A 22,465-nucleotide genomic window follows, 5' to 3' on the forward strand; every position below is an offset into this window, starting at 1 on the left:
TCATGACAAGACTAGGACAAGAGTACTCTTGCAACCTCACTTCCCATTCACCCTCTTACCCTAGTGCTAACCTCTGTCCACAGACTTTTAATAATTTTAACCTAGTGGTTAAAATAGGGCCGACTCTATAGGGCCTGTCTGATACTCAGTCTCTTCGATAAGTAGGTAAACTGTCACATTCAGCTGAAATCACTGTAATTTAGACATAATGGGAGCTCCTGCTATTTCTAGGTTTTGCAGGCTGCTTTCAGAAAGCCAAAACAAAAAGGTATCATATATTCACTTGCCACTGTGGGTGTCATTCTGGTTGTTTGATAAAAGCAGTTTCCAAAATGTGTCCCATCGAATACGTGTGTTAGAGGAAAAAAGATTCCTTGGTAAAATGAGTTTGAGAAACAGGATGAAATAAAGTCACACATGTTTCTTAAATTCAGGACTTCTCCAGACCTTTAACATGCAAAGTATCATGATGCTACACTAGGGACATATAGTGATGCAAGGTTTCCTAAACTTTATTTAATGTGATCTTTGTTCAAGAAACATTTTATGGGATCAATGTTCTATAAAACACACCTTGGGAAATGATCAATCACAGGACATTTCATTCCTTGAAAGGGTTAGCAGCTCAATGGATAGAACTTAGGCAAACTCCAAGAGATAATAGAAGACAGGGAAGCCTGTTGTGCTGCAGTCAGTGGGATCGCAAAGAGTTGGACATGACTGAGCGACTAAACAACAACAAAAATTTAACAAAAAAGAACTACAGAATACAGGAGGATGTATTCTTATGCCAGTAAAATAAATCTTATGCAATTCTTAAACAGTTATAAGAAATAATATTTAGTGAGGCAAGCTGAAAAATTTTCCAGGAAAAAAATACCTTCCATTGTACTTGTTTTCCACTTAAACCATAGCGAATCTGGAACTGAAGATTATTCTCTGGAAAGACTGGCTTTTCCCAAGATATTTTCAATAATCCAATTTTTACAGTAATTTCTGCTTTCACACTGGATGGAGGCAGTGGTTTCACTAGAAAAAAATTTAAAGCATTATATAACAGTAATTAAAACAGTAACAATGTTTTTAAATGTTATTACGATTTTATAATCTTCCATTGCGGTTCCCAGGAGGCTCAGTGGTAAAGAATCCACCTGCCAAGCAGGAGATGCAAGTTCAATCTCTGGGTCAGGAAGATACTCTGGAGAAGGAAATGGCAACCCACTTCAGTATCTTGCCTGGGAAATGCCATGGACAGAGGAGCCTGGCAGGTTATAGTCCATATGGTTATAAAGAGTCAGATACAACTTAGCAACAATAATCTTCCATACCTTGTATTTATAAAGCAACATTTCTTTCTCAGAATTTTCTCATTCATTGTCTCATTTTATTCCCTACAACTTTATGTGATACATAAGAAAAAGATTATGTCTATTTTGCAAATAGAGCTATTGATTGAAAAAAGGTCAATTCATTGTCCATGTCACTCTGCAAATTAATAGTAAGACCTGATTAGAAATGGAGCTATTGTCTCTGCATGCAAAAGACACCATACTGAACACATAAGAAATTTAATAGCAAACTCTTCTATATAGAACTTTAATTAAAAGCAAAAAATATACAGTGCATCCATTTCCACACATGTGGTTTCAAACTTTTCTACTGTTTGTTAAAAGGTATTTCTAGGTTAAGGTCAGAGGTAGTCTTGCAGAGTAAAGCCTTGGTTCTCTACAGTCTGAGGAAAATAAGTTTTTTAAAGGTAGAAACAAAGGCAAAGAGAACCAGACAGCAAGAGCTTTTTAAAAAAATAGTAAAAGACATTACTCAAACTCAATGTATTTGGGGACTAATATCTCAAAGCATAATCACAATAGTGTGAACATCTGAAGCTCCAGACTTCATCAACAATACTTCTTCAGACTGTGGATAACCAAAACTCCTAAGCTTTTTTTTTTATTATTACTCAGCATCTCATGCTTATTCAGTTCCTCATATTCCAAGGAGACATTCTTCACCAACCAGTGAAGTCACTCAGTCATGTCCGACTCTTTGCGACCCCATGGACTGTGGCCTACCAGGCTCCTCCCTCCATGGGATTCTCCAGGCAAGAGTACTGGAGTGGGTTGCCATTTCCTTCTCCAGGGGATCTTCCCGACCCAGAGATCGAACCTGGGTCTCCCGCATTGCAGGCAGACGCTTTAACCTCTGAGCCACCAGGGAGGCCCAACCAGTATGATGACATATTTTTCACCTTTTGAAAAGGTATTAATAATTCCTCCTCAAGAAAAGTATGAGCTTCCAAAAGATCCTAAGGCATTAAATCTGTGATTGCACTTGACCGAATCCTGTGGACATCACATCTATATATCCCATGAATGCCTAGTTTGTACAAGGAATGATCTGAAGTACAATAGTTCATGTGATCCCCAGAATACCGACCTTAGGGAAGTAGGAGTTTTCTACATTTTATAGGTGATTAAATAGTCTCGGAGCATTTAAGCAACTAGCCCAAGTTAACAAAGCTAGTGAAATGAGGAGCTGTCATTCCCAAAGTTGAATTTTCAGTGTCTTCTAGCATATAGTAGGCAATATAAGTCCAACTTGAATGCCTTATATTAGTACTGAAAAGAGCAACATCAAAAATCGTTCAGATATCAAACTGAATCCATGTTGCAGTTGTCACATAATAGGTGCGAGGGTATATCTGTGCCTGTTTGTGGGGAGGGGTGTAGAAGAAGTCTTTGCTACCCTAGGATATTTAGTATCAGAGAAGTACTCCTTACAATAAAATCACTTAAAATAGAACCAAGCTAGTGGGGGACCTGAAGAGGGCAGATCAATTCATTGGGACTTCATATTGAAAGAAAACTTTTTTGATTATGACAGTTTCATTCTATATCTAATAAAATTTAGATTTGAAGTCAGATATGTATTAATTATCTGAAAATACAATGGACCAATATTAATTTTTGATATAATTTCCCAACAAAATAGTATACAGCATCAAAAGATACTCTTCTGTCTTTGCCAGACAACCATAAATGGGCTGTTTTTCAAAGATTTCACAGTGATACTGGGAGCAATATACCAAAATTTCCAAGGGTTCTCTTTGTCCTTTGAAATCAAAATATCTTTTAAAAATACTATGATGGATGTCATCGTCTTGATTATTTTCTCTTTATTTCACTTGAGTTATTTTGAATCCTTCTGCTTCCTACCCAGCCTTACAAATTTAAGCTTTGAGTGATGACTACTCAGATTTCAAAAACCATCAGAATATCCAAATTAAACTTTTATATTAAAAACATCAGATGTTGCCATATGTATATTGAGAAAAAAACATAAAATAGTGTATTATTTAGAATAATATTAGTACCAAATTTTAAACCCAGTAACCAATATAACTCAGCAAATTATGTGCTAAACATATTCCTATTGTTAAAAAATTGTACTATAAGTAAAATAAAAATTGTAAAATTGTCTAAGGCTGATTTTTTTTCAATCCCACTGCAAATAGGAAAATAATTTTTTAATTTAGTGTGATCGGAAAATAATTTTTTAATCTAGTGTGATCAGAAAATAGCAAAATTCAACTGTTACCCTGAATCAGTCTGAATCCAAATCTGCTAATAAAAATGAAGACATACATATAGTTTTTGACGTACCCACAGAATCAGGAATGACACAAACTGGTGGAGAGTCCAGTGATCCCAACGTATGATTAATTCTAATCCACATTGTATAGCCAGATAATAGAAAGATTGGCTGAAATATGCATTCATAAAAACCATCTCTCTGCAAGTGGCAATCTTTGGGTTCAGATACAGGATGAATAGATGGAACATCAGAACAGTACAGGCTGCTCCTTAAAAGATACAAAAACAATCAATAAGTATACAGCAATGATGAAAGCAATAAGATATCTGAGAAGACTTTTTGTTGTTTAAAATAGACAGTTTTTGCTCCATCTAAAAGTAGCTGTTCTTATTGAAAAGGCATTTCTGAATTCCCAGCTATATTACAATCTTTCCATAAAAACAGAAAACACTTATGAAATATTTCACTTGACAGTAAGTGAGTATGCAATTGAAGTAAATGACAATTTTCTAATAAGGAGAGAAGGATCCAATTAGAGATAGGACTTAAATCACTTTGGAAGCTATGCTAATATAGCTCAGTGATCGATTTTTAAAATAAAGATCATAAATGGTAATGGGACATTCCTGAGATGGAAAGGAAGGTAAATTCCTTGCACATTAAATTCTACCACAAATTGAAAACATAATTGATAGTAAATTATCTTAATTGACATTGCCCTAATATATTCTAGTTCAAAGCAATATAATTAAAATAATACCAATTCTTGACTTATATATGGATCATATAGTCAGGTGAGCTTCCCAAGTGACCCAGTGGTAAAGAATTCACCTGGCCATGCAGAGGAGACATGGGTTCAACCCCTGAGTTGGGAAGATACCCTGGAGAAGGAAATGGCACCAACTCCAGTATTCTTGCCTAAAGAATCCCATGGATAGAGGAGCCTGATGGGCTATAGTCCATGAGGTTGCAAAGAGTTGGACACGACTGAGCATGCAGGCATATAGTCAGGTATATCACTTATTTTCTCAGAGAAGAAAATTAAGAAAATATTTTTATCACCACATTCCAATCAACACCATACATTAGAAAATATAAAGCATTTCACCTCTTCTTTCAAATAACTCTTCTGCCATTATTTGCTTTAAATATAGTAGTTAAGTGCTAAAAGTAGCAGTTACTATTTCCTTAGGAATGGGAGTAAGGAGGTTACATGAAAATGGAAAATCTACATTTTTCTGTCCCTTATTTTCCATTTTTTGTGACACCTTTTTCTTCCTATTTCCCCAAAATTACAACCATGTGTGAGTTTATGTATGTGTGTGAGTATGTGAAAGACTGTGATGGGTGAGGTTAGATGAGAAAAGTGGGATGAGGAGTCATCATCTTGTACAAAAGCACATTAACAGTCCACTTGGAACTCAAAGATTAGCATCATTATCATCATGATAGATACAAACATTTATTGAATGTTTACCAGAAGAAATCATATCACTTAATTATAATTAAATATTATTAATTCTCACAGAAATCCTTCAAGTCCTATTATTTGTTCCATTGTACAGATAAGGAAAATGAAGCTTAAAGAGATTAAAAATCTTGACCAAGCATGCAGCTAGTTTCACGGTTCTTCTGAAAATACTAGGAAGATAAATGACTCAAAATGCTTAGAGAACAGTCATCCACAAACACCACTGAAAATGTCATGGAAAGAAAGTAAAGAGATTACAAAAGTAATGTGGTATACAGTGAACATTCTATTCATTTATTTTTAATTTAAATTTATTTATTTTAATTGGAGGCTAATTACTTTACAATATTGTATTGGTTTTGCCATACATCAACATGAATCCACCATGGGTGTACACGTGTTCCCAATCCCGAACCCCGCTCCCACCTCCCTCCCTGTACCATTTTAAAGTACTCATATCAGGTAAGATGAAGACAGCTATTATTCCCACATGAGAGATGAAGAAATTGCCCCGTTTTTTCTAATACTATGTAAGAATAGATTGTTAGCAGTAGGAATAGATCAGAACACATTATTTGAGAAAATGGATTTGTTTTTCAAGTAGAAACTTTAGATTTTAAGAATAAATGAGCACAGGATATAAAATGAAAGTCCTGATACAAATGGAGACAGAGTGTTTAAGAGTAGTACACATTCATGAAAATTACTAAAGAGTATGATAAAAATTAAAATATGTCTATCTTGTCCTAAAACACATTTTAGATAAAAGCATTTATAGAGAGAAGGAGAATACTATAGGAAGATAATAAACTTAAATTCTTTTTAAAACAGAGAAGGGTAAAAAACAAATGAAATTACTCTACTAGAATAGTTTAATCATTGTGAAGTAAACAAAGTTATGGTTACCAAAGGGGAAAGGAAGGAAGAAATAAATAATTTAGGAGTTTGGGATTAACAGATACATACTACTATTTATAAAACATATAAACAACAAGGATTTACTATATAGCACAGAGAACTATATTCAGTATCTGATAATAACCTATAATGAAAAGAATCTGAAAGAATCTGAAAAAGAATAGATATACACACACACACACATATATATACACACATAACTGAATCATTTTGCAGCACACCTGAAAACTCGCACAACATTGTAAATCAACTATAGTTCAATTTAAAAAATAATCTGACCTATATATAAAAACCATTCATATTGTCTCTCACAATCTCTGTGCCACTACCTCTAATTTTTTTCTAAAATCTTAAACTTCAGCAAATGATATGAGGCTTCTATAATCCTTCATAGTTTCCTCTAGTCAATTCTCCAAGTCAAATTAAAAATGTATAGACATTAGTTTTGGGGATTTCATTAACTACATATTAATTGTTTCTCCACATTAAATGCAACTGTGGAGAATTAACTGATCATCAGAAAAAAATAATCTGACATAAAAACAAATTACAACTTTTTGGGTGTGAATTTTTTCAAGGATCACCAATTTATTTAACTCCTCAAAAACTTCCTAATTAAGTATATTCTACTTTCCTCTTTCAGGAATAAACCTACAAGAGTATCACTATCATGACATTTTCGTAAGAAATGTTTATCTCACCATATCCACAGAAAAATAAAATAACAAAAATAATACATACCTATGATACCTCAGCTGCAAATTGCTTCCTGCAAGTGATTGGATTGCATTGGGTGACCATCTGCAAGTCATTTTAGTTAAGTACCCATCAGTTTCACATGATATATTGATATTGACATCTATTTAAAACACATTAAAATATTACTATAAAGCAAAAACACCAAAACATTTTTTAATGAAAATAAAATTTCCTTAGCATCTTCAATGGGACTCTAAGATGGAGTCCATAATAAAAACGTATCTCATGGGAAAAAAGAAGACAAGCCTGGGATTCTTACCAATCACGTATAACTCAGCATAGCGATGGTGGCACTCTTGCTCATTGCAGCAGTACACTGCATCATAGGTGAACTTTCCTCGGGGTTTGGTTGCATTCAAGTTGGGAAATGTAACTTTGCTAATATGGTCATCCACAACATCATACTGGCTTTGAGGAATTTTCTCAGCTAAATTCAACCACCAAACAATCTTTTTTGAGGAAACAATCTTCTTTTCATTTTTATAGATACAGTGAAAAGAAATGTTAGACCCAACTGCTGTCAGAATTTTAGGTGGAAAATATATGACATCTGTAATGGGGGAAGAAAGATATGATATAAGATCAAGAAAGAAAACATCACGTAAGTAATTGATACCACGTAAAAAGGATTCACCAGCATTCAGGATTATACTGCCCCAGATAAAATGAGTGTGCTGAGACTGCAGAACTGTAGCTGTCCATTCATGTATAGTTAGTAAGCATCCCAAGCATTCTCTTTCTCAAATGACTTGAGTGTCCATAAATGTCTTCAGAATTTTCTAAGAACAGAGATTTATTCATATAAAATATGTTTTAGTGAATAACTGCCACTTGCTGATAGGCAGAAAATTAGTGAAAATGAAATATAGGCTAATTCTACCATGGCATGTCTTCTATCAGACTCCTTTCAGAATCAGCGAACCTTAGGCAGGTTCTCAAATCAAATCCCTACAAAGCAAAATCCTGAAATGGTGATAGCCCTTCTCTGATTTGAATACATGAAAATTTCAAGGAAGCAAGTAGAGAAATAAGCTTTAAATAAGAAAACCTGTTAGGAAATGTAAAATCAATGATGCGCCAGTAAACGAGGCAGGCCAAACTGCAAATACTGTTCTGTAACATCATTTTAAGCTATTTAGTGCCAGTGTCGTCTGGCTGAGGACAAGGGGAATCAATATTTCTCCAAAATATCATTCTTGACACCTGTACACTATTCTGTAGTACTATCTCTGTCTCCCATTATTGGAAACATTTTCTTTTTCTTTGTGTACTCAGTCATCTCCGACTCTGTGACCCAGTGGACTGTTGCAGGCTCCTTTATCCAGGGAATTCTCCAGCCAAGAGAACTGGTGTGGGTTGCCACTTATATTCCCGATCCAGGAATCAAACCCATGTCTCCTGCATTGGCAGGTGGATTCTTTACCATTGCGCCACCTGGGAAGTCATACTTAAGTCTCTATTTTTTTTTATTAGAAACAGAATAAAAGCAAATGAATGTTTACACAGAAACAAATTATTTCTGCCATAGTGCATTACGAAAACAGGATATTTCAGTTGTAAAATGTAAGGTAAGCTGTTTTCTGCTGATGGAATATGAATATCTATTTCCATATATATCCTTTGAATTACCCTCAAAACAAATCCAAAAACTTTGATTAGTTCTTATTATTTTTCTCTTTTCTGTAGCATGCTAAACTCCAGTGTCTTAACATTTACAATCCATAGAAGATATTTGCATTTGCTATGTCTACACTCAAGTATAAACAGGAAAAAACTTCATAGCATGAAATTACTGGACAGAAGTTAGCCCTTATATTTATGAATCTCACCTAGGGCGGCACTCAGGTAATTACTTACCACACACCTCATTACCAACTGCCTCAAAAGTCTCAATTCAGTTTTTTTAAAAAAGAGTACAAATAAGATTTCCAAAATTAAATTGAAGCTTTAATTTGAAAGATAATAAAAAGCTCAAAGCATTTCACTTTGAAATTGAAGCCTAAGACTTAATTGAAAAACAGGATTAAAGTCACAGCATTTTCATGTAATTAAATGCTAAAATAGCTTAAAAAACAAGTTATTAAAAACCTGATCTATAAAATTTACATTTAACAAATGTATTGAAATTGATATGTGCTATTTAATTTTCAAAATAATATAAATATATCTATTTTTTATTCTCATGTGAGATACTACTATACAACAGTTTGTAAATTAAGACAACAATAATGATTTTCTTCCCATGACCAAATATCAATACCTTTACAGGATCTGCATTAATGAATTCTATTTAAAAAGGAAATTCTATTGCCAAATATTAGTAAATTACTCAAAAGAACATAAATCATGAATCAAACATTTTAGATAAATTATTTTTAAAATGTGTGTCTTTATCATAGCTCCATTAAACAGATTTTTAAATTCTTGGAGCAGATTACCTATTTTTCTTTAAGAAAAAAGTATTTTCTCTAACCTGGTATAAGAGCTGCACAAGAAATGTAGATATTATCTAACATCTGTTTCTCCTCTTTTTTCACAGCAACAAGAATGCAGTTAATAAAGTTACTACAGGAATTTAGCACTTCTAAAATTGCTTTTAGTATGTAAATTGCAATATTCATAAGTTCTGGGAAGGTCCTGGGTTTTCCTTGAAAAGCATCTCCCAGCAGCTATAGAGAAAGAACCTATTAAATTCACTTTAAAAGGATCAATAAGAATTCCTTGACTAGGAATAGTCAGTGCTTCATTAACTATGGGTACAGCTTAAATGCATTAATGAATAAAATGTAGCAGTTACAAAGGTCCTGAGAATTAGTATTCTGTCTGCAGCAATATTTACATCAAGTAACCTTTGATTTAAGTGTTTGGAAATAATAAAACAGGTGTGATAACACATTCTAAACAAATTAACGCCTCAATCTCATGGAATATTTCTGTTTGCTGGACAGTGAACAATGGTTGTGAACCTAATCCTATTAAGTAACTAGAGTTAAGGGAGAAGGATTCGAATCTCTTCACAGAGGAATAGGAAGTCCCCGAGTTTGGAGACATCCTTTGCTGTTGCACAGCTTTCAGGAAATGAGCCTCACGTATGGTCAGCACTATAGAGTGTAGACATTGGAGCCAGCATAACTCTGCAAACCTAAACCAAGAAACCTAAGCAATGCTAAAACCTCATTTACCAGGAATCATGAAGCAAATGAGGTATTCCAATAAAATGCTCTATATAATTAAATTTACTGCTTACTAGCTTTGAGGGTCAATTTTTAGGGCTACCAGAAATCTTGTATAATTATAAATTATGCACTTAATTGCCTTACTAGTGGTTATAAACATGAACTTTGGAGTTAGGCTATTTTGTAATTACATCAACTGTTACAAGTACTTAACCCTATCTAATTCTCAATTTCTTTGTTTATAAAAGAGGGATAACAGTACTTATCCCACAGGTCATTGAAAGGATAAAATGCTAGTATGTGCAAAGCACACAGTGCCTGAAACACGAGAAGCACCCTATAATTGTCAATATTATTATTATTCAAGGAGTTCTCAATCTACTTCTACCCTTTATTTGTGATTTAATACATATTACATCATTACAGCAGATAATACTGGAATAGAAAAATGTGCTTGGGAGATGCTAAAGTGTATAAGGTCTCCTCCCCTCTACTGGTGTCCTAACCTACTTTCTATTTGACAAGTTTCTGTCTTTCCCTTGATAATCAAATGGTATCACTCATAGCATCTGAACTATCCAAGTTTGTTACATTAGTAAGCTCATACTCACTGCTACATCAACAAATCCTGGCCTTTGAGGTAGCTGTTTACTCACTGTCTGCATTCACTCCTCATTTTCAGATTTTTCTGTTTGGAATGTCTACAGTCACTAAAGGGACACATCTGTGTTGAATAACTAAAAGGCTAGCTATTAATGGTAATATTGTTTTTTGGTCTCCAAAATCACTGCGGATGGTGAATGCAACCAAGAAATTAAAAGACACTTGACTTGGTCCTTGGAAGGTAAACTATGACAACCTAGACGGCATATTAAAAAGCAAAGACATCACTTTGCCGACAAAGGTCCATATAGTCAAAGCTATAATTTTTCCATAGTCACGTACGGATGTGAGAGTTGGACCATCAAGAAGGCTGAGCACCAAAGAATTGATGTTTTTGAACTGTGGTGCTGGAGAAGACTCTTGAGAGTCCCTTGGACAGGAAGAAGATAAAACCAGTAAATCCTTAAGGAAATCACTTAACTCTGAATATGCATTGGAAGGACTGATGTTGAAGTTGAAGCCCCAATACTTTGGGTACCTGATGAGAATAGCTGATTCACTGGAAAAGATGCTGGGAAAGAATGAAAGCAAAAGAAGCGGGTGGCAGAGGATGAGAGGATTGGATAGTATCACTAATTCAATGAACATGAATTTTACCAAACCCTGGGAGATAGTAAAGGACAGGGAAGCCTGGATTGCTGCAGTCCCTGGAGTCACAAAGAGTTGGACATGACTTAGTGATTCAAAGTGAGTCACGCAGCACAAAGTGATTTTGCTCAGTTGTGTCTGACTCTTTGCGATCCCATGGACTGTAGCCTACCAGGCTCCTCTGTCCATGGAATTTTCCAGGCAAGAGTACAGGAGTGGGTTGCCATTTCCTTCTCAAGAGGATCTTCCCGACCCAGGAATCAAACCCAGGTCTCCTACATTGCAGGCAGACGCTTTAACATCTGAGCCACCAGGGAATTTCTTCAGTGACTGAAGAACAACAATTATTGGATACTGCACAAGCAAATAAATTAGCAATGCTTCTTTTCAATAAAACATACCTTTATTACCTTCATGTAAACAAAACACATAATATTTGCCTTTGGAAGGGCATATACATGTGTATGTATGTGTTTTATAGTGTATATTAAAATATCTGGTTTATTATAAAAGCATAAAAATATGATACAACTATTAGTAAACCAAGCAAATATAATCCTACAGATACTGATATGAACTAGGAAAGAAACAGAAGTATAAAAGGGTTTTGCATAAAGCAAAATAAAACTAAAAATATGTCCATCGGAAGGTCTAAGAACCTAAGTTGAACAACCCAAAATAAAATCTTATATGAAATGTAATACAAGTAGTTATTATATTATTCTGGATCAAAGATTTCATTTAATCCAACTGAGTACATAACATTGCTAAGAATCATTATACTAGGAAGGTACAAACGTATAACTTAAACATCAGAAAACTTTAAAACAATCGTGATTCTTTTAGAATTTCCCTTTTCTTCAGCAAGGGTAGGTTCTCAGATCTTATTAAGAAGAAAAACTGCAAAGAATGAAGCCATTTTCTTGTGGAAGAGAAACATTTCACCAGACAGCAAAATAAAGGTACAAGTTATCGGCCATTCAGAATGGGAGCAGGGGCTGCTGCCTCCACCTCCCTTGTCAACTTCCCTACCCCACCACCCAGTTCACCCAGTTGCACTGTATAAAAACCTCCACGGGACATTCATTGAAATTTGATGCTGTTAATTCATTCCACTCTCTGTATTTCACAGCTGGCCATTAAGACCTATTAATCAAAGATATATAGTTCAAGATAGAACAAAAGTTGAATTTTCAGCATCCTATTACACACATTGTGATACTAAATAATTATTTGAGGAATAGAGATGAGAAATTCCTATCTTCTAAGTCTGTTCACTCACAGTTCTTGACTTTTCAAGTGAGAATTAATCCCTTCTAATGTTTAGCACTTACTTTAGCTCTTCTCATAGTGTTATTTTTGCTAAGCAATTAGATATGTATCACATCTGCCTCTAAATTTCATTAGACGCTGAGATTCTGAATATTGAGTTTGTCAATTTACAAGCTTGATATTTATAAACTATGATCCACTATTTCACAAGTGTTTACTAAGAGTCAGGCACTGCAGTAAGCACTTTATGGGCATCATTTCATTCTATCCATATAAAAATACCTTATTCTATAGAGAAGGAAATTGAGGTATAGGGAGGTTAAGAAACTTTCCAAATAAGGAGGGTGGGCAGGACTCCTACAAAATTCTGTCAGACTCCAAAGTCAGTGCTTTTAAACTACTACTGATACTTACTTTTTAACAATCAATGCTTTGTAAATAGTACGCAATTAATAAATAAGCCTGTTTAGTGTTTTACATGTTTCACACGTTTACATGGTTTAGTGTTTTACACGGTACTTGCTTTCCCCATATATCTACTATCAACCAGAGGGAGTTTGAGTGGGAATAATTTTGCACATTTGATAGATTGAAAACTAGTCAAAGAACTATGAACTGCCTTCCTGCATTCACAGCCTGGCTTGTGCCAGGGGTACCACCATTAGACTCCTAGGACTCTATGTAAAACATTGCACCTCAACTCCATGAGGAAGCTGTGAATAAACTGCAGTTTTTCTGATGTTAAAGATTATTTTTAAAACATGAAAACTGAAAAGTAAAAGCTTTGAAAAGCAAGCATCTGGAGTGAAAAGAATTGCTTAATTATATAACATATATAAATTCAAATAAAACTTTAATATTCAAAAAGTATGCCAAATAAATATATCTGATTTTCAAGTGTAAATTCAGGAAACATCAGTACAAGCAGTGTTCTAAATTTGTAAATTTGGAACTTTTATAGCAACTTTGTCTTTTGAGTAAAAAAGAGTAATTCAGCAAGATATTGCTATGGCTGCACATAAATGAGGGTGCTCTCAGACAACTTTTCACTAAAGGATTACCTTGCTTGAAGTTTAAATTAGAAGTTAATACGGTGTTCCTCCTTCTGAATTACCACCACAAAATTTAAGACAAGTATAATATGCCAAAGGCAATTCAGGAATCATACGCCCCTGTGAACAGAAGTGACTCTTACAAAACCTACCTTGTGTAGTAAAGGTAAGAAGAGAGCTCCAGTCACTCCAGATTCCTAGGCCATCCAATCTCTTGCTCCTCACCTGCACATCATATGAAGACCCAGGAAGCACACTGTCTACTAGCAGAGATGTAGCTGAGACAATCTCATCAGCCTGTTAAATATCATTTGAAAACATCAGAGCATCAGGTTGATGTGAAACCTTTAGCAAAATTGATTACAAGCAGGTCTCTACAAATTTCAAAGAATTAAAATCTTACAGAGGAGTTAGCTGGCCACAGTGGAATTTAAGAGAGATCAATAACCCAGTAACAAATGTTTGACTGACATTAGTCAATAGTATTTTTAAAAGCCTGTAAATTCAAGGGAAAAAAATCACAGTGATAATCAGCATATATTTTTAACTGAATGATAATGAATACTGACTTTTCAAACTTTGAGGAACAGCTAAAATCAGTGGGAAGCTTCAAGCCTTTGCTGACATCAATAACATACAAGATATTAATAGACTACAATGCACGGAGGGACATCCTTGATCATCCAGTGGTTAAGAACCTGCCTGCAATGTAGGGGACACAGGTCTGATCCTTGGTGGGGGAACTAAGATCCCACATTCTATGGAGCAACTAAACCCACACAGCACAATGAAAGATCCTGCTGGGAGCCAGCGAGAGGAACTCCGCCCATGGCAAAGGTCATGAGGAAGGAGGCTTCGGCATATGCAAAGGTGAGATCGAGCCTCAGGAAACCCCCTGTTCCCGAGCATCTACCCCCCAAACCAGAGTCTACCTACTTTACTGTTTTATGCTCTCACCTACACCTCTGACTTTACGGGGGGCTGACCCCCACCACCTCTCTAGGAGAAGGAGTTAACTTGCAGCTCCAGTTAATAAAAATTCCTGGGCATGACAAGAGTGTTTCAACTTACAAACTCCTCTGAATGTTCTCTAGCCTGCCTGAGCAGGTTCATCCGGCCACATGTGATTGTTTGCAGCCTCCCAACTGTGATAGGCACGAGATGCTTTAAAACTTTCTAAATACAGACTCTTTTGAGAAGTTACAAAATTATTGGTATAGTATTAGTGGGTTGATTAGAAATTATATTGGTGAAGGGTTTTTCATTTGTTGAGCCAATATTTGCTGCTAAATCTCCATATTCCCTGCCCTTATAATGAATATAACTAGCATATAGGAGAAATAAGTATTAACCTTTAAGATTAATCATGTTAAACCTTAGGCTAAGTAAATTCCTTTCTTGATTGTAACCCACTACACTCTCACCCTACAGAAATGCAACTTTATTTGGAGGGTGGCGCTTGGTTTAAGAAAAAATCACCCCTGGAAAAAATAAGTTTTCTGGTTCACTGACCGTTATCAGAAAGGGCCATAAAATGTCAGCAGGCCTCATAGCCAGAAGATGATGTAAAACCCATAAGACCTTTGTATACATTTATATGAAGCACCTGATTTTGACAAGGGTCAGGTCTGCTGACCCCCACGTAACCTCTGTATACATCCCTATGTATAACAAAAAGTATATAAGCAAACCTGAAAAATAAAGAAATGGGATCAGTTTCTGGAAAGACTGATTCCCCCGTGTCATTCTTTCTTTTCCCTTCTGTCTGAATTCCCATCTGGAATGTGGGTACTCACCAAGCCTGCTAATTTTGCCTGGGCTTCTAAGATCAGACTGGGGAGGCCTCAGTGCCTCCTCTCCTTCGGGAGAATAGAAAGATGTCTGTGGCCTATGTAGGTGATGATTGGTATTCCATGTAAACCAAATTATTCACCCTCTTTTTCTCCACTAATCTTCCTACTACACTATTCCTTTCTAATCTCTCTTTATATCTGTAATTAAATAAGTTTTTTCCTAGGACATCGATTCCGTCTCCCCTTTGAATTACCCTGGATCCACCGGGGCTGGACCCCAGCAAGATCCCATGTGACGCAGCAAAGATCCTGTGTGCTACAGTTAAGACCTGATGCAGCCAAATAAATTAAGTAAATATTTTTAAAACAGATGATGCACAGGGTAGGCACAGAGCTATAAACCTTCCTAGAGCAATGGGTCACAAAAGGAGGGCATGAATAATTTTAAGAACCCTGGTCTGATGATCAGCTGTGTGGGTTAATTGCTCAGTCGTGTCTGACTCTTCACAACTCCATGGCCTGGAGCCTGCCAGGCTCCTCTGTCCATGGAATTCTCTAGGCAAGAATACTGGAGTGGGTTGCCATTTCCTTCTCCATGATGATCAGCTACAGTCAAACAAAATACAGTTTACAAACCAGAGTGAAAACATCTAAAAGATGTAACTTCATAAAACAACCAATGAGGTATTCCAAAATTATTGAACTTCCTGGCCCATTTGACTGTGGGGCAACACAGACTAAAAATGGCAAAAAGCCTCAGCAATACATTAAACAATATCAGATTGCCTATATTTAAAATCCTGAAGTCAAGTGGCATTAGGAAGCATCACTATGAACAAACCTAGTGGAAGTGATGGAATTCTAGTTGAGCTGTTTCAGATCCTAAAAGATGATGCTGTGAAAGTGCTACATTCAATATGCCAGCAAATTTGGAAAACTCAGCAGTGGCCACTGCTGGAAAAGGACTGGAAAAGGTCAATTTTCATTCCAATCCTAAAGAAGGGCAATGCCAAGAATGTTCAAACTATTGTACAACTGCACTCATCTCACACGCTAGCAAAGTAATGCTCAAAATTCTCCAAGCCAGGCTTCAACAGTATGTGAACCGTGAACTCCCAGATGTTCAAGCTGGATTCAGAAAGAGCAGAGGAACCAGTGATCAAATTGCCAACATCTGCTGGATCATCAAAAAAGCAAGAGAGTTTCAAAAAAAAATCTACTTCTGTTTTATTGACTATGCCAGAGCCTTTGACTCTGTGGATCACAACAAACTGTGGAAATTTCTTCAAGAGATGGGAATACCAGGCCACCCTACCTGCCTCCTGAGAAATCTGTATGCAGGTCAAGAAGCAGCAGTTAGAAATGGACATGGGACAACAGACTGGTTCCAAATAGGGCAAAGAGTACGTCAAGGCTGTATACTGTCACACTGCTTATTTAACTTATGTGCAGAGTGCATCATGCAAAATGCAGTGCTGGAAGAAGCACAAGCTGGAATCAAGATGGCCAGGAGAAATATCAATAACCTCAGATATGCAGAGGACACTACCCTTATGGCAGAAGGTGAAGAGAAACTAACAAGCCTCTTGATGAAAGTGAAAGAGAAGAGTGAAACAACGTTGAGAAAACTAAGATCATGACATCTGGTCCCATCACTTCATGGCAAATAGATGGGGAAACAATGGAAACAGTAAGAGACTTTATTTTGGGGGGCTCCAAATCACTGCAGATGGTGACTACAGCCATGAACTTAAAAGACAGCTGCTCCCTGGAAGAAAAGCTATGACCAACCTAGACAGCATATTGAAAAGGAGAGACATTACATTGCAGACGAACGTCCATCTAGTCAAACCTTTGTTTTTCCAGTAGTCATATATGGATGTGAGAGTTGGACTATAAAGAAAGCTAGGTGCTGAAGAATTGATGCTTTTGAACTGTGGTGTTGGAGGAGACTCTTGAGAGTCCCTTGGACTGCAAGGAGATCCAGCCAGTCAATCCTAAAGAAAATCAGTCCTGAATATTCATTGGAAGGACTGATGCTGAAGCTGAAACTCCAATACTTTGGCCACCTGATGCAAAGAACTGACTCACTGGAAAAGACCCTGATGCTGGGAAAGATTGAAGGCAGGAGGAGACAAGGATGACAGAGTATGAGACGGTTGGATGGCACCACCGACTTGATGGACATGTATTTGATCAAGCTCCAGGAGTTGATGATGGACAGGGAGGCCTGGTATGCTGTAGCCCATGGGGTCGCAAAGAGTCAGACACAACTGAGCAACTAAATTGCAAGTCTTAGAAAATTAGCTCAGATATAAAAAGATAAGTTTTAAACTCTAAGTTATAAAATAATTAGTTTTACAAATTAAAATGCCAAAGTTATGACCCATGAGGCTCTTCACGACTCCTCCTTCTCTCCTACCCCTCCACTACTACTCTTAACCTCATTCAACTTCCCATCCAGCTAAGGTCCTCTAAATTGCTATCTCCTCTATTTAGACCCTAATTTCCCTGCATCACCACCTCCTTCAAATCCCTGCTCAAATATCACTTTCTTAAGGAGATCTTCCCCTCCCTCTAATTAATAATACAACCCATCCTCTACCACTTGGTTCTACTAGTGTATCCTGAGTTCTTGGCATCTACTGGGTGCAAAATACTTTCTGAAAAAAAGATCTGACAGACTATACTGTATAAATGCATGGCCTGCATATAAACAAATATATTGAGTAATAAGAAAAAATAAGGATGGCATGTAAAATCAAAAGCCAGAAAAGGTCTTTAAGTGAAAATACTATGATTATGAATTCAATAGTTCTGTATCTGGACTTCTTGTAGTCATTAGTCATGTGTGTGTGTGTGTGTGTGTGTGTGTGTGTCTGTGTCTGTGTCTGTGTCTGTGTCTGTGTGTCTGTGTTAATGAGATGGAGAAGGAGAGTAAGGGGGAGAAAAAAGAGAATTAATCTAATATACTTAGCTTTTGGAAAAAGAACTTTAATTCTAGGAGACATGCGTCATGCTCATCAAAATATAACACAGATCCACATGTAAGAGATATTTAGTAACACTGAACAACTTTTCTAAAATCATTTTATAGAAGATGCAGAAATTTTGCATACATACTCATTTCTTTTGCTGATCTTGAATGAAAGCTTGAATGTATGATATGACCTAATCTCCTCAAAAACAGTATACACACTTGATAGGCAGAGGCATTCTCTATGGGACTTGGAAGGCATCTCACCTTTTCTTTAATTGCTTCTCAACTTTTCTTCTTATTTACTAAAATATACTTACTTTTCTCATATTTTTTGTAGAATTTTCTGAATATTTCACTTGATATTGAAGTTGAAATGGTACCAATGTTGGGCTGGACCAGGAAATCTTTAAACTACCAGTGTCTGTGATTTCCATATGCAAACCTAATGGTGGATCAGGCTTCACTTAAGGAAAAAAAGAGAATACTTTTAAGTCAAGTTATTTTCATGATAATCATAAAATGAAGTCAAAATGAATTTTTAGCATATCTTATTTTTTAAACTAAGGAGTCCTTATCCAAAGGCTAATTACAGAACCAAAATATTCTACTACTATACCTTACCATAGCAATCCATGTATTTTCGTTTCCTTCTCCCTACTTGGTAAAAACTATAAATCAGAAAATGATGTTATTTTGACAAATGTGAATTCCTGCTATAAAAAAAACCCTGCTTAACTTTATTGAACCTAGCTTTTCCCACACTTATTTGAAGCCTCCCTTGATGAAACCCACTGTTTTAGTGAATGACAAGGAGAAAAAACATTTTGCAGAGCACTACTGGAAAATGCATATAAATTTTGTATGCAAAAATCAATGCATATAAGCATGCAGATTCATGTAAATCTGTATATAAAACAGTAAGCATTATTTTTCAAATTCAACAAATCAAGACATACCCACTCAAATAACCCATAGCATATACAATTTACATGCAGTAAACACAATATTAGCAGGACTTGGCTTGTCACCAGAAATGCAGATAGAGTTCGTATCCTAATGGTGTATTTAAACTAAGGAGCATCTATTTCTGAGTTTGTCTATGTGTCTTATGTATGCATATGCATTTATGTATATACATATGTGGAGATTTATGTCTGTGGAGTTTAAAACATACAACAAACTTTAACTCATCTGTAGAAACAACGCAAACATCTTACAATAAAGAACTGATTGAACAAATAATAGTTCATACCCTTAAAAGTAATCTATAGTCATTAAAATCATATTAGAGAAGAATGTTGAAAAAGTTTAATATTGCTAGTTTTGAAAGTTTATTAAGCAATGTGAAAGTGAAAGAGTCGCTCAGTTGTGTCCAACTCTTTGTGACCCCATGGACTATATAGTCCCTGAAATTCTCCAGGCCAGAATACTGGAGTGGGTAGCCATTCCCTGCTCCGTGGGATCTTCCCAACCCAGGGATCGAACCAGGTCTCCCTACACTGCAGATTCTTTACCATTTGAGCCATCTTAATGGGCTTAAAGGGAAGCCCATTAAGCAACGTATTTACTTGAATTCATTAAGATTTGAACAAATAAAAGGATATGTATAAATATACATTAAAATAGAAAAAAATGGCAAAATAGTAGAAAATAAATGATACATTTTTCTTCTGTGTGCATATCTATGCTTTCAAGATTTTTACGATTAACAAGAATTACTCATAAACATAGAAATCATTACACTGAAATATTTACTGACATGTATTTTATTTTCAAAAAATAATGCCACATTAATATTTTCCACATTTCATAATTTCAAGAATTCAGTCATAGTTTTTTCCTTTTCCTCAAGTCAAAATGAATGAAGTTTTACTCTCTGCAACATACTACAACTTTTAGTTACTTTAAAGCAGGAATGGCTAAACTCTAAAGTCTAGAAGTAACAGGTGAAATTCATGACCAAAAAGATAGAAAACTAAACAGACACCAAACAGAAGTGAAATCATAAAATTATAAACTATTTTACATTTCTTATATGCATTCACATATCCCTTTGTATTAGAAATCTAAAAATAAATCTTTCCCTGGATCCCTTAGGTACTCAGTCCCAGACCACACATACTGGCTTCTTTCAGGGGAAAATTCCTCCAAAGAGCTGGCATTACTTACTCTCCATTTTGCATCCCATTTTCCTAACCAATCTATCCTGATCAGGTCTTCCTTCTTGCTAGACCACTGAAACTACTCTTACCAAGGTTACTACTCTTTGCTGAATCCAGTGTCAACTATCTGATTCATTTTGCTCCATCTCTCATTAGTGTCCCAACTGCTTATTCTGTGAGTAGCGGACAAGTAGAAATACTTTGTCCACCTGGTTTCCAGCCATCACATTCCTTTACTCCTCTTCTCTCTAATTGCCTCTCAGTCTTTCTCACTGGACTCTAAAATGCGTGACCTCATACAATCCCATAAACATCTGATGCTAGAGACTCCCAAATATATATCTCCCCTGAACTTTAGAATCACATATCTAACTACCTACTCAACATCTCTTTGATTTCTAATAAGCATCTCAAATATAATTTGTCACACACCTAATTATCTCCAATATCCCCATCTGGTAACACTATTCTGCTACTAACCAGGTCCAACCCTAAGTGTCACCCTTGACTCCTCTCTGTCCTTCACACTCCATACCCAATCCACTTCAGTCTGCACCATCTCCTGAAAAGTGAAAGTCACTCAGTCGTGTCCGACTCTTTGAAACCTCATGGATTATACAGTCCATGGAATTCTCCAGACCACAATATTGGAGTGGCTAGCCTTTCCCTTCTCCAGGGGATCTTCCCAACCCAGGGACTGAACCCAGGTCTCCAGCATTGCAGGCAGATCCTTCACCAGCTGAGCTACAAGGGAAGCCCAAGAACACTGGAGTGGGTAGCCTCTCCCTTCTCCAGTGGATCTTCCCAACCCAGGAATTGAACTGGGGTCTCCTGCATTGCAGGCAGATTCTTTACCAACTGAGTATAAGGGAAGCACCATCTCCTAATAGATCCCAAGCCTGAACATTTCTTTACTTCTCCACTATAACAACCCCAAGCCAACTGGACAACTCTAGCAGCTGCCTATCCGACTCCTCCCATTCTTGCAAGTATCCTTTTCCCTTCCCCATAAGTCTACTTCTTCAATAGAGCATACATTTTAAACATGTGCATGAGCATGTATGTGTGCTTGCGTGTGCCCACACACACACACATACTCACGTCTGATCACATCACTCTCCTGGTACAAAAGCTTACACTGCAATTAGAATAAAATCCAACCTTTGTAACCATAGCCTGTGGTATGACCTGGATACAGATGACTCTCTAACCACATCTCTGAATGTTCTCCTACCTTAATTACTCCAAGCAAAAGGCTCTTTCTTGTCCTTGGTTCTTCCAAATTCTGAGCTCATTCTCTCCCAGGAATTTTGCGAGTACTGTTCTTCCTGCTCAGAGCACCTTTTGTTCTGAATTTTTTGCATAGTTATCTCTTTTTCTTTCAGTTTAAATGCTATTTCCTAAAAGAGGACTTCCATAGCTGAAATAATAGACCCCTACACCTGAAATTCTCTATCATACAATTTATTTTATTTCTTTCAATTTTGAGATCTTAATCACATATACCCAAATACCAAAAAAAGAGACTTTTTTCCCAAAAATTATCTGAAATAAGACAAAATTTTTAAAGTTTCTTATAAAGTCCATCACAGCACCTTGTCTTAACTACTTTATTTTTAAAAACAATTTAATTCTATGTTGTCTCTAAATACTTCTAAAAAATCACTTGATAGAACTGGTTTTAAAAAGAGAAGATGATGACATGTTATAGATTTTTTTGTTTTTTCCTTATGGTATAACATCATGACTGAATTTCTTGGATATCATAGTAATCACGTGGAAATCACAAATATATCCCTAAAAGACAAGTTATTTAAAAGTCCTAATGTTAAATATGATATCATATGTAGATTCAAAAAATGCTATACCCTTAGTACTTAAAAAGAAGTGAGGATGAAGTTGTAAGGAATATGGTGTCAGATATCTGAAAAAGTGGTTCCAGTGATGGCAGAAACAATGATGCAGAGAAGCACATAAAGAATTCGCAATAATTATTTCAGGAAATGTAAAACAGTAACACTATTAAATTATGTATCA

General features: G+C 36.0%; 1 protein-coding gene across 2 annotated transcripts in view; it reads right to left on the reverse strand.

Annotated features, from left to right (window-relative positions):
* Positions 1–22,465, reverse strand: part of LEPR (leptin receptor) — a 74,004-nt gene that overhangs the window by 25,011 nt on the left and 26,528 nt on the right. For both annotated transcript variants that reach the window (XM_040232661.1, XM_040232660.1), the window contains exons 5-10: positions 18,584–18,729; positions 13,646–13,790; positions 7,002–7,292; positions 6,725–6,842; positions 3,663–3,862; positions 881–1,029 (exon numbers count right to left, since the gene is read on the reverse strand). In XM_040232661.1, coding sequence (XP_040088595.1) covers positions 881–1,029; positions 3,663–3,862; positions 6,725–6,842; positions 7,002–7,292; positions 13,646–13,790; positions 18,584–18,729 — 1,049 coding nt within the window. The remainder of the gene's footprint in view (positions 1–880; positions 1,030–3,662; positions 3,863–6,724; positions 6,843–7,001; positions 7,293–13,645; positions 13,791–18,583; positions 18,730–22,465) is intronic.

This window comes from Oryx dammah, unplaced genomic scaffold (genome assembly GCF_014754425.2).
Source record: "Oryx dammah isolate SB20612 unplaced genomic scaffold, SCBI_Odam_1.1 HiC_scaffold_28, whole genome shotgun sequence".
NCBI classification, from domain to species: Eukaryota; Metazoa; Chordata; class Mammalia; order Artiodactyla; family Bovidae; genus Oryx; species Oryx dammah.